Source organism: Photinus pyralis, unplaced genomic scaffold (genome assembly GCF_008802855.1).
Source record: "Photinus pyralis isolate 1611_PpyrPB1 unplaced genomic scaffold, Ppyr1.3 Ppyr1.4_LG4, whole genome shotgun sequence".
Taxonomy (NCBI): domain Eukaryota; kingdom Metazoa; phylum Arthropoda; class Insecta; order Coleoptera; family Lampyridae; genus Photinus; species Photinus pyralis.
Genome location: NW_022170511.1, coordinates 46,884,707 through 46,896,919, shown reverse-complemented (window position 1 = coordinate 46,896,919; position 12,213 = coordinate 46,884,707). Strand labels below are relative to the sequence as shown.

General features: G+C 34.8%; 1 protein-coding gene across 2 annotated transcripts; it reads right to left on the bottom strand.

Annotated features, from left to right (window-relative positions):
* Window positions 1-9,478: 9,478 nt before the first annotated feature.
* Window positions 9,479-11,904, bottom strand: LOC116167693 (scavenger receptor class B member 1-like). 2 transcript variants are annotated; one of them, XM_031483161.1, is made up of 10 exons: window positions 11,798-11,904; window positions 11,574-11,753; window positions 11,394-11,504; window positions 11,182-11,326; window positions 10,993-11,134; window positions 10,739-10,939; window positions 10,457-10,691; window positions 10,148-10,410; window positions 9,970-10,098; window positions 9,479-9,919 (listed from the first exon to the last, which is right to left on the bottom strand). In XM_031483161.1, the coding sequence occupies exons 2-10, from the start codon at window positions 11,662-11,664 to the stop codon at window positions 9,692-9,694; spliced, it is 1,545 nt and encodes a 514-aa protein (XP_031339021.1). In that variant the 5' UTR covers window positions 11,665-11,753; window positions 11,798-11,904; the 3' UTR covers window positions 9,479-9,691. The 2 variants fall into 2 exon arrangements, with proteins under 2 accessions (XP_031339021.1, XP_031339020.1); XM_031483160.1 differs by having other exon boundaries at window positions 11,574-11,750; window positions 11,798-11,898.
* Between the last annotated feature and the right edge of the window lie 309 nt (window positions 11,905-12,213).

The window sequence follows — 12,213 nt, the reverse complement described above, 5'->3', positions numbered from 1 at the left end:
CAGTTTTTTTGCACCATTTTTCAAGAATGTTCACGTATAATTGTTACAAATTCATGTAAAACGGCCGGGCGGGCCGGTATTTATGGAAAAAATTTTTGCTGGGCGGCTGGTTTTTCTTGTACACGCAAAATCCACCATTTTAGCGTATTGAGGGTGTGAGATCTCAACATTGGAACTAGGAAAAAAAGAATTTTGTTAAACGTGTTTGTGCATCAGACATTCTAATTATCAAAATGTAATGCATCCATTTAAAAAAAAGGTACACACTTATAATTTCAGCTTAACAAAAGAAGATTTGCAATTAATTATACAGGGTCCTGCAACAGTGCGTCCTAGCTCATACCTGATAAAAAATATTTTCGACTATATACATGCTTGCGCGTCTATAGAAATTATTTTTGAATATACAGAGTTTTGACGGTGTAAATAAATAACCATTTTTTTAAAAATAGAATACTATATTTGTAGTTATTTCGATGCCGTTTGTTAACCTCTACATTGAAACCCATTCAGTTTTTGTTTTTGGTTGATGTTGCCATCTTATTAATTTTTTCCGAATAATTCCCCATAAGCAAGCCTCACTTAATATACATAGCGAGCTTTTTTAAAGTTAAGAAATGAAATTTGAACAATAATGTTAATCTGAGAAAAATGCAACACTTTGATGGAGTGTGGAGTGCAGTGAAGGTGTATCGTGTGTGTCTGGTGTTTGGATATACGTTTCCTACTTTGGAGAGACTGAATTAATAAGACTTAAGGGTGAGTTTTTACTTTGTTTCATTAGGGTGTAAGTGTAACGCAAAAACCAACGTAATTAAAAAACTACACCTGCTGTGGTCTACATCAGTAAAGGAAAAGTCAAAAATGCTTTTGCACGCCTTTTTTAGTAGATTTGTTTTTTTTTAATATTCAATGTTTTAGTACATAATGACCAAAAAGAGGTACCTATGTTAATTATCGTTCATATGTACCAAATTTAATGTTGGTCACACACGGGGTGACGTAGAATCAAAAAAAGTAATTATTGATCATAATGAATAACCCAAATGGCCATTTAGTATTTCGTTGATATTAAACTTTCTTCCTATCATTATTCGAATACGAAATTGTAACAAATTTAGAAACTGCATTGTTACCACGCCATGTGTTTAAAGATAACGCGCCACGTCATCACCTATACACCTGCGACTGGAGCGATAAATCGAAGAAACGAATTTAAAATGATCGTACATTTTTATTAACAGCCAACGATAATTTAAATACTTTTCGACACAACGTTTTTTTAGTTATTTCCTCGGTTATTTCCTTACTTTTGCTGAGTTTTGCACATAAATATTGTAGACGCGGACGAACCCTTGAAAGTTTGACTTTTTTTGTACACCTCATTCAAAAGTCAAAAGAATTCGTCAAAAGTAGTAAACATAAAAGCAGTTTTTATGCACCATTTTTCAAGAATGTTCACGTGGAATCATTACAAATTCTTGTAAAACGGCCGGCCGGTATTTGCAGGAAAAATGTTTGCTGGGCGGTTGGTTTTTCTTGTATATGCAAAAGGCACCATTTTAGCGTATTTTTTCCTTTCATCTGAGGGTGTGAGATCCCAACATTGGAACTAGGAAAAAATACATTCTAATTTCTATGTATCAAAAGGTACATCCATTTAAAAAAAAAGGTCCACAAGACCTGGGCCTAGGGGGCACACTTACGATAAAGAAGATTTGCAATTAATTATACATGGTCCTGCAACAGTGCGTTCTAGCTCATACCTGGTAAAAAATATTTAATAAACCTTTTGTGTAAATGTCGAATAGGTACATAGATGTTTGCGCGTCTATTTTTGAATATACATGGTTTTGATAAATTAATTATTATTAATAAATAACCATTTTGTTACATTTGTAGATGTCGTTTGTTATTTTGACCAATGTTGCCATCTTATTAATGCTTTACCGAATAATTCCCCATAAGCAAGCCTCACTTAACAAATCATTACGAGCTTTTTTTAAAGTTAAGAAATAAAATTTGAACAATAATGTTAATCTGGGTAAAATGCAAGACTTTGATAATGAGAAAGTTACATTTAGTGATACAGGCTGTTCACAATCAAATAGTAAAATTTCTGAATTGCAAAGTGCTATTTTTTTTCAAATGAAACTACCAATATTTTATTTCGCTATTCGATAGTCTTTTGTGCTCTTTAATTTTTATAAAGGACTTTCTGTGACTAAACCCCGTAGTTTATAGGTTATTCAATATTTCTCACAAAAGCACCTACCCATTCATTAATTACCTACGGGCGGCAAATTTCTTCGGGTCTAGGGGCGCACAAGCATTAAATCCGAGTCTGCTTATACGCGAATCGATTTGAATAAGAATTAAATTTTTTTAGCTTCCTAGCATGAGCTAGGGTGGCTAGTGCGATCATCGTTTTTTGGACATGTCAAAATTTCATGAAATGTCGAAGTTTTACATCATTTTAAGCAACTTTCCAAGAATAAAATAAAAGTCTGTTGGCAATTTTTCCAGGTAACGATCCGACGGGTTCGGTTCAAATTTTGGATTAGGCATAAGGAAACGGAAAATAACGGGCCGGATTTTTGAAACAAAATTTTGGAGTGCCGCAACGGCATCGAAATTTTTTTTTCAAAAAGCAACCTAAAATTTATATTAGGGTATTCGAAATACCTTATTTTTCTGTGTGCAACCTATAAAAATTGTGCCAGGTTTTATTACAAAAAAAACAGAAGAAATGGTCAAAGTTGAAAAACTAAATTTTTTTTTCGCCAAAAGTAAATTAATTCTAATTAGGAATATTAAGCGGCAGAGCAAAGCAATGCAAGCTTTATAGGGGAGTCCATGGGTCGGTCTGTCCGTCTGTCCTAATGTGACATATACAGCTGGTATCTTAAATTGAGTAGGATAACGTGGCTATCTTTGTTGTTATTGCATGTTTGTTTTTAATGCTAATGGACATTCCGATGCGATATTTTGGAAAAAATAATCGTTTCGTAGATAATTGGATAAAAGTGAGAATCGCCATTTTTAAAAAGTTCAAATATTTTAGTTAATTTTATTTTAAATGAACGCCATGTTGGATTCTTACATTACTAGATAGACAAAACAATTATAAAACCAGTCATACTAAACACTTATATTACAAAAATGGTGCATACAGTTCAATCCATCTGCAAAAGGCGCTTGGGACCGCAATTCTTGTCAACACTTTTTTTTGTATGGCTTTATTCGGGGATCTAAGCCCATTTAGCCACACGGTAATATACTATGGGAAGAATTTTCCTTTAAAGTCCCTTGTCAAATTTGTAGTCGATCTTTTGAGCAAGTGAATTTCGCTATCCCTTAACCATATAGTACAATTTAATACTGCCGTCCTTTTCATGTCGATAACGTAAATTTGTTCTTTGTTTCAGATTCCAGAAGGGCAGTCTTATAAAGGTAGGATTTTCCTTTTTACTTGCATGAGCTATTGTGCATTTTGTTTTTTATGTATTTAGGAATGGGGGGAGTGAATAGTGACATAGTGATCAAAAGGAAAAAGTGTTTTATTTTAAATTGATTTTCACAGTATGGTACTGAGTCGTGGCCTTATTTTGGTAAGGTAATACTGACCGCAATGATTCTTCTGGTCTCTTTTGCAGTATCTGCCTACTTTATATCAATCAGTTGGTTGAATTCATAAGTATTCCAATTTTTTTTAAGTAAACGAGACTATGAAGTATTCCCAGTCAATTCCTCCATTATCAATGTGAGTTATACCACATTCAGTACTGTGCGAAGATCAGCTTAAAGGTTTTTGAAGGAAGGTAAGTGAGTTATCACCATGACCCTGTTCGCTTATTGCTTCTTCGAAATTGATCTCTGGTGGTTTAACTTTAAAGAACTACAGATGGTTGATAAACGAACAGAGTCGAAAATTTCTTTAAAGGTCTAATATGCCTACTCATTTATTTTTTCGATTGTTCGCAGGGCCTATGCCCATATTGCTACAAGACATGCCGTGCGATCTGCATTCCTTGGTGAGCACCGTCGCTTCAGTTGAACTTGGCGAATGAGGTAAATACGTCACTGCGTTAAACAGTTATGACCTTTTCGATTTTTAATGTAACATAATAATTGTTGTTTTATGCAATAGTCGATTTCTACCTAGAGATTGATTATTCATAATCATTCTATACAAAAATTTGCCACTAAAATGACATTGCATTCATTTGTGATATAGATTTTTTCAGTTTTCAGGTTATCCATCTCATCACGCCTGTTTTCCAGTACTCGTCCCTCCTGTGGCAGCTGTTCTTCCTGGCGGGACCGAACTAATAAGGCTTAAGGGTACCTACATTTTTAAATTTTATTAAGGCATACACGTAGTATTCCAAAAATTAAAACGGGAATGTGGTTTTTCGGCAGATTTGGCATTCTAAGTCATCGGTTTTTTCTTGATTGTTTTCTCTTAAAGGGCACTGAGAAGTTAATCATAAAGTATTTTCACAAATTTCAACAAAAACTATAATTTGGCCATTTTGTGTTTTTTAATATACTTTCTTTGTTTCAGATTCCAGAAGGGCAGCCTTATAAAGGTAGGATTTTTCCTTTCTAAGCATGTCTACTGCATTTTCTTTTTTGTGTATTTAGCAGTGGGGGAAAGTGAATAGTGCATACAGTGACTATAAAAGTGAAAATCAACAATTCATTTTAGCTGACCTTTGTATTGTAATCCTAAGTGGGTTATGACCATTTTCTCAGCCTATTATCTTGGTAACTTAAGACTGATTGCAATGATTTTTCAAATTTTCTCTCGCGCGACGTCGATCAATTTACTTTATGAAGCAGTATGGCTATGAATTCATAGCCATGCCAGTTTCGTGTAGTAAATTGACCATGAAGGAGTATTGCAATCAGTAATTCTGTTCCAAGGTAAATCGCTTTGAGGGTGCTTATACCCCATTGTTGATTGCACGAAGGTTAGTTTCTTGGTTTTTAAAGAGAGGTGAGTGATTAAACCATTGTAAACGTGTTCGTTTATTAATTAATTAGTTCGTGTTAACTCGTCCTCGATTAGATTTACCGAATGATCTGACTATTGAACGATCACGTTTGCGAGTACACTTTCGTGAGTCTAATAATCTCTTCGATTGTTCGCAGTGCCGGTGATGGGCTTACTTCAACACGATCAACGTCTACTCCTGTGATGGAATCAAATCTACATTCGCTCCAAGGACCAATTATTGGACGAGGTGAGTACGCCATTGTCGTAACTCAATGTAACTAGCGCGTTTCGCCCATTTTTAATGTCTTTAACGCAGCATAAATAATTTGCTTGTGTATGACACTCATATACAGGGCCCAACGACGAGCTAAGTCGATTATTATCTAGGAAACTAATGCGAATATATATTTTTGATAATTTTTACATATCGACCACGTTTCAGCTACAACATTTACAATTTTATACAACTTCCGGCTATACCGGAACTAACTCGCACTTCGTTATATCAAATGAGATGCTCTAATTTTTATTCTTTTGTTGAGATATATGTAAGATTTGAACTACCTTTTAAGTAAGTGACTATGGAACAATACGTAACAATTACTAATTCAAAAAATAAAAAAAAATAAAAATTTGCCAAGTTTTGCAAAAGTAATTTTTTAATTACTCCCCTTTTTTCTTTTTGCCAATGGAGCCTACACTAAGAGAAAAGGGTAGTTTTTAATTACTAATTAATTTTATTTAAAAAACTATTAAGAAGTTGCTATTGCATCAAAAATCAAAATCCAAGAATATTTAACGATTAAACATTACCATAACTTACAAAATCCAGACGTGGGCGCGGTAGGTGTAAGCCGCTGAACCGAATTAGTAAATTTTGAATTCAGAACCCGATTGAAAAAAGAAGCTTTACATACAAAGAAATGGTTTTTGTATTTTCACTGCGAAAATGAGTATGCATTTCTGAATACTTTTGACAGTTTTTACATATTAGGAAAGGATGGCTTTATCTAATCCAATCCTCAAAATAATGGTTCTATCTCTCTATGCCCTATGGGAAAGAGTTAACAATATCAAGGTATTCGTAATGTTCCCTTTTTGCACTTCCCGTTTCAAAGGTAATGCAATTTGCTAGCAGTATTATCTATTTTCATTTTTCTTATACCTTCAAATAAAACAACCTTATTTTTTTAACAGTCCTTGTAGTTCTTTATCGTGCGTCCGGTAACAATAAAATATGCAGAGTGCATTTAAAAACAAAAGGTTAAGGGCATTTCCGGCTCTACCGGAAGTAAAAAAGATGACATTACGGTTATTATGCAGTGTGTACAAGATAAGAATGAACAGCATGGGGAAATAGGAAACCAAAAAGATACAAAGTCGGTTAAATTAAAAAAAGTTGCGTATTTTTAGGGCTTAGTAAAATCATTCGGAAATTCCGATCAATTCCGAAGTTATTCGAAAGAAACCGAAATTAACCATATCCGTTTTTTTACTCTGTTTGAAAAGATCAAAAAAACAAATAACAGTTTTTGTAAGTACATTTTAAGTTCTACAAGGTCGTACCCACAGATTTTCACTGCGACGTTTCTTCTTCGAGAAACCATCATCAACCACATATTTTTTTATGAACCGGAAAAAGTACATACCGTATTGAGTGATATTTTTTATTACAAATACTTTTGACATTTTGTCAACGCCTACTACACCAAAATGAATGCATATTTTTACCTAAACTCTTAAAGGAACGAATATAGTCGGAGGAGAAATCTCTATTCCGCTTACCATTACTTACTAACGAGCGATCCAGCTCGTTCATGAATTTGGAGTTTCTGTCCGTCGGGCGTCCGTCGGTCTGTGTGCATAATAACTCGCGAACGGTTTCCAATTTTTTTATTCTATTTTCAGTAATAAGTAGACAATGGTTTACTGTAAAATAAGTTTTATGCTTATCCTACTCTCAATCCGGAAAATATTCTAAAAATTAAAAATAATAATGTGGTGAGAAATGATCTAGATAAGTAAATATTTACAAATATACATACAATATTCGAAACTGTGGGACTCTCTAAAGACAAAAAGCTTTTGGGAATCCCCGGATTCCGGATACTAAATATATAGATATGAAATTGTTCATAGATTGAATTTTCCGCGTACAAATTGTCCAAAATAACCTTTTTTTTTCTTATAAACCAAGAACCAAGTACAAAATAAATTCTGATTTCGACGAAAAAATTTGGTGTCTGGTGGGATTGAAAATAAAAATCCAACTCTAAGTAGGTACTTCATGATTCGACAGTGAAAAAATTATAACATTTTACATGCAATTAGAATTCAAACAATATACGCAGGGTTAAAGAATATAAAATTTGCTTAAGAATAAAGTACCAATTTTTTTACTCCTGTATATGATACATTTTTTGGCGAACATTATTTGGTCAGATGATCCCAAATTTAGTAAAAACAGCATGTTTAATCGCCATAACTCGCATTACTGGTGCGATAAAAATCCTTTCTGGGCAGTTTCTACACACTATTGGGTTTTGATTAGCTACTCATCCGAAAAACTCCGCACCCATTAAAGATAAACAGTTCCCATTTTTGGTCGCATCCAGCAAGACTATTACTTACGTGGAAAATTCGTTTCTAGTACGGCTAATACATATTATATATGTAAGTCATGCACGTGTTGGTGGTATATGTATATCGATAAATTATACGTAATTGTAATTGTCAGCCCTCAAAATGCCAATGTTTTAATGTCTATTTGGTTATTTAGATCGATCTAACAGCTAACTGATTACATGTGTGTAACCCACACAAATATTTAAGTAAAACCGTTTTTATACTGAAACCACGATTTCAAGGCAAACATTGTTATTTAACGATTTTTTAATTACACGAATAGACACGGGTAGTTAAGACATTAAAGATCTTTGACAAAAAAATCTACTTACCTAAGAAAGAGACACTAATGTACTATATGATGAGTAAGAACTGCGATGATGACACGCTGAAGGATCAGCCATTAGTGGGACCGATTTTTTATTAAACGGTAGGTACACTTGTAGGTAAATTGCAAAACTAATTGAATATCTCAAGTAGGTTTTAAAGGCGCAAAGAAACATTATTAAAGGTAATTTAATGCAACATACGTTTACCTTGAAATGTAAATAATATGTAGTAATGATTCTAATTCCAAGTTTACACGTCAGTAGTGAGTACGTTAAAGGCATAACTTGGTCTTATGATTACGAACTTTGTAATTTGTGTCAAGTTGTGGTCGTTGCATTTGGTAGGTATGATCTTGAACGTAGGTGCGTCTGAAGTCAAAGGGAGATGTGAGGGTACGATGTCTTTTTCATAATAAAATTTGCCCATTTGAACTAAATATTTTTGATACAAAACTGGAACAGTCATATATTTTTTGGTACAGCCCTATTTAGCCGAATCTTATCCCCATCCGTGGATACATTATTATGGTTATCATTTTCTATAGTTGGCATGACTGATGTGGCCGGTATGTGACGTTTATGGCAGTTACAGTCTCACTTTGTAAATTCTCAATGCGATTCAATCTATATAGAGGCACTCTCAATTTCTTTCAAGTTTTCTTCCATGTTACTTTAAAACTTTTCTGATGCTCTCCTTCTCGCCTTCTCCATGTTCCTCTAATCATGTTCTGGTTCTCATGTTCTCTTCCAGCCTTTCCCTCAAGTTTCTCTTTAACTTTCCTGAAATATCTTCCAAATTCTGCTCTCTCTCTCTCTCTGTCAGGTTCAGATATTAAATTCCTCTTCACTTTCTCCTTAAACCAAGTTAATCTCAAGTTTTCATAGAATTCTTCCAGTTAAAACCCGTGACGTTTTTATAAAGATTGTTTTTCTCCAATATCTCACAATTTCTTCTTAAGTTCTTCTCAATTTCCTCTCGAACTTCTTTCAAGTTTATATGAAACTTATTGAAAATTATTCTCAAGTTCATCGTGTGTTCATCTTAAGTATCCTCAAGTAACACCTGTCCACCTCTTAAATTCTTTACTCAAGGTGCTCTCAAATTTCTCAAATGACTTTTTGGCTAAGGGCCCTTCCAGTTTCCATTAAATTTTCTTTCATTTTCTTATCAAGTTTCTCCAGTGTTTACCCTCAAGGTTCCTTCAAATAAATCTCTCTTAAACAAGTTCCAATAGTAGTATAGGGACCACCTGAGCCAAACAGACACATTAAGCGTCAGATTTGCGGGTACGCGTATGAGATGATGTTAGCTATTAGTTGATGACATTGGGTATGGATATTTTGGACATCTGAATCTGACATTTTTATATGAAAAAAATTGAAAACTAATACGGTTGATTGGCGTAAAAAAATTTTTTCTACAAAAAACCTTAATACATTTTCGCTCTAAAATAATTTGGAGAGCCAATAATTGCATGTTACGAATTTTACATTGAAATCCCTATGATGCGTTACGCAAGTCACCACCCTGTATAGGATTACTTTGAAGGGGACAACTCATGTAATACAACCTGCGTTGTATAGCCTCAGTCTTGGTATTAATCAAATCTCATCAAATGTCCCATCCAATACCTGTCCCAAATACACTAATACCCTTCTCTCCCACGATTTTGCTCCCATAATGTGGTCCACGTAAATGCTTAAAACGTGTTTATTACCCAACTTTTCGTTTTGACTATAAAATAAGTTCAGATTTGCAAAGCATATTACATTCTTCCGATTGTACTATATTACCCTTCAAATACCTTTTCTGCCTTTTCGTCGCAAATTTGTACACGTTCAGAGTGATAAGACCCAGCCCTGTACAATACAGGACAACTATAACGATAACCTGTAAGTAGGGTAATATGACGGCTATGAAGAAGACCGTGTTTGAAATATGCGAAGGAAGTCCCGCTTGGTTCTAAAAAAACGTTAAGCGCTATGTTTTCGCTTGACTAATCTAAAACTTACAAATTCAAAACAAAACAAGGGTATTATGATGTTGGAAAATGGTTCAATATCCTCATTAAAACCGGATAGGTCACCAAGCACAAGGTTTGCCTGCAGTTGGGCCCTTGTTTCTAGTGGTACGCCTGTAATCTAGATATCACGATGGTGAAAGAGAAATCAAAGTAACAAATTAACGTACGGGTTCGATGTGAATAAAAGATCCATGCTGTTCGACTGTTGGTTTTAGGCCATTGACGTAGATCGTAGTAACGGGATCGGCGTTCAGAAAATGTGGAAAGCTAATCGCTACTGGTATGTTAAAGAAACATTTGGAAACGTCGATTAAGCCGTTCGGTAAGGGTGGGTCTCCAATGAAGCAATCTGGTTCGGGCGCTTTTCGGCGGAATGTCTCATTGCGAAGGGTGTATCGATATGCGTTAAATCCGTGCGAAACCACCTCCCCTGACATTGTACGTATTAGGGTTGGACAAGGAATGTTTCATCTTACTTTCAAAATCCAGCTCCACTACTTTACACAATGTCTTCCTCCAGTATAGGATTGTTTCATTTTTTGTGAGAAAGGGATGAAACGCAACACCTTCGGTTGCATTGACCAGTTTTTCCTCACAGCCATGATCTGGTAGGTATTGTGATCCATCGAATTGGTCGATCAAGAAGAATCTGCTAGGTCCGCACTTTGTGCCTATGTAGGCAGTAATCCTGTGTTCAAATTTTTCGTAAACCTAGACATGTGGCGGTGACACATCATTTAAGATACAAAAAAACTTACAACTGCAAGTATACCGAGGTTCTTTACGGGAACCAGAATTGGGAAAAGAGAGTTTCCAATATCAAGCACTGGATCAGTAGAGTTCCATAAATAATCATAAATTGTAGTTCTAATAATCGATCGCGACTCTAAATTTCTTACGAGTGCATTGAAGACACTTTTCGTTATAGACATCGAGTTCCCAAAATATGAAGCCATTCCCTTAAAATTGTACGTAAATTAAATATTCACTACCTGAAAATTATCATGCCTACTAATACTGCAATGTTGGGCACAACAAGCGTGTCATTGAGATCCAAGTGATTCATGGCGGGTAGGTAAACTAGGAAACGTTTGGCCGTATAACTCAACGTGCCGTTATCGTTATGGGTTACATTTGTGTGGATTAGTTTTTCCCTGAAAAGTGCATTTACATAGAGAGTACTGACAGTAAGCGGACTTACTGATAAATAATCGGCCCCACTTCATCCAAATTTAGCTTTTGATCTGTACCATTTAAGAATGCTTCCAAATTTGTAATGTTAAACAAGTAGACCTTAAGCAGGATCTCACCGGGAGGAGACACCCACCATTCGTATGGCGGTAAACCTAAAACATTGATACAAAACAATCCAATTATCAGCATAAATAGTATTGGTGGCAAATTGAAACTCACCTGGTCGCATACGTAACCTTTCATTTAACAAAAGGTTCGATGGTGTCCATACAGTTAACAATACGCCTAAGAGAGCTGATATCATCCCAAAAACAAATGGTTTCCATAAGTCTATACAAAAGGACGAAATAGCATAATATTAGGGAGGGAGGTAAGTAATTGTATCAAATAGGTACCTACCACACTTGAGTTCGATTTTATCTCCCTCACTCTTCATCACAGAAGAAGACTGTAACAGAAGATCTTCAGTAGCATGCCCGTTGGGTATCATTTTAAATCCTTAATAGTCAACTGTGAATCGTTTAAAGGTGTAAAGGCCTGACGAAAATTTGATGTACCCAAACTTCTATTTCCTTTCTGCTAAAATCAACATTACCTCAAAGAACTTCACTATTTTCACGCACTTGGGTTAGCTGGATGTTGCAGATGTTATGTAATGGAGTATTAATAATTTTCAAATATCCAGGTTTCCATCATTTCCATCTACACGTTATTATACTGGTGTAAGCTAAGCTATAGGTACAATCTAAAAATGTGTATAATCTAGTTCAAGCAAAAATACCACAAGGCTGAGAATAAAAAAAAGTCAATTGCAAGGTTGTTAGGTGCTTTTTATTCACGATTCACGATCCCGAACTTTCTCACCAAACAAAAAAAGATGTATGAGAAATAAATCTTATATTGTTTACTTAAATTGAACAACAAGAATGTAGCTCTGAGAATAAGTAGCAGATATTGCATAACATGCTCCAATTGGTTGGTTAAATAAGTATTACAAAATGCAAAATGCTCGATTTCAACGAAAAGGTTTACCTTTAAA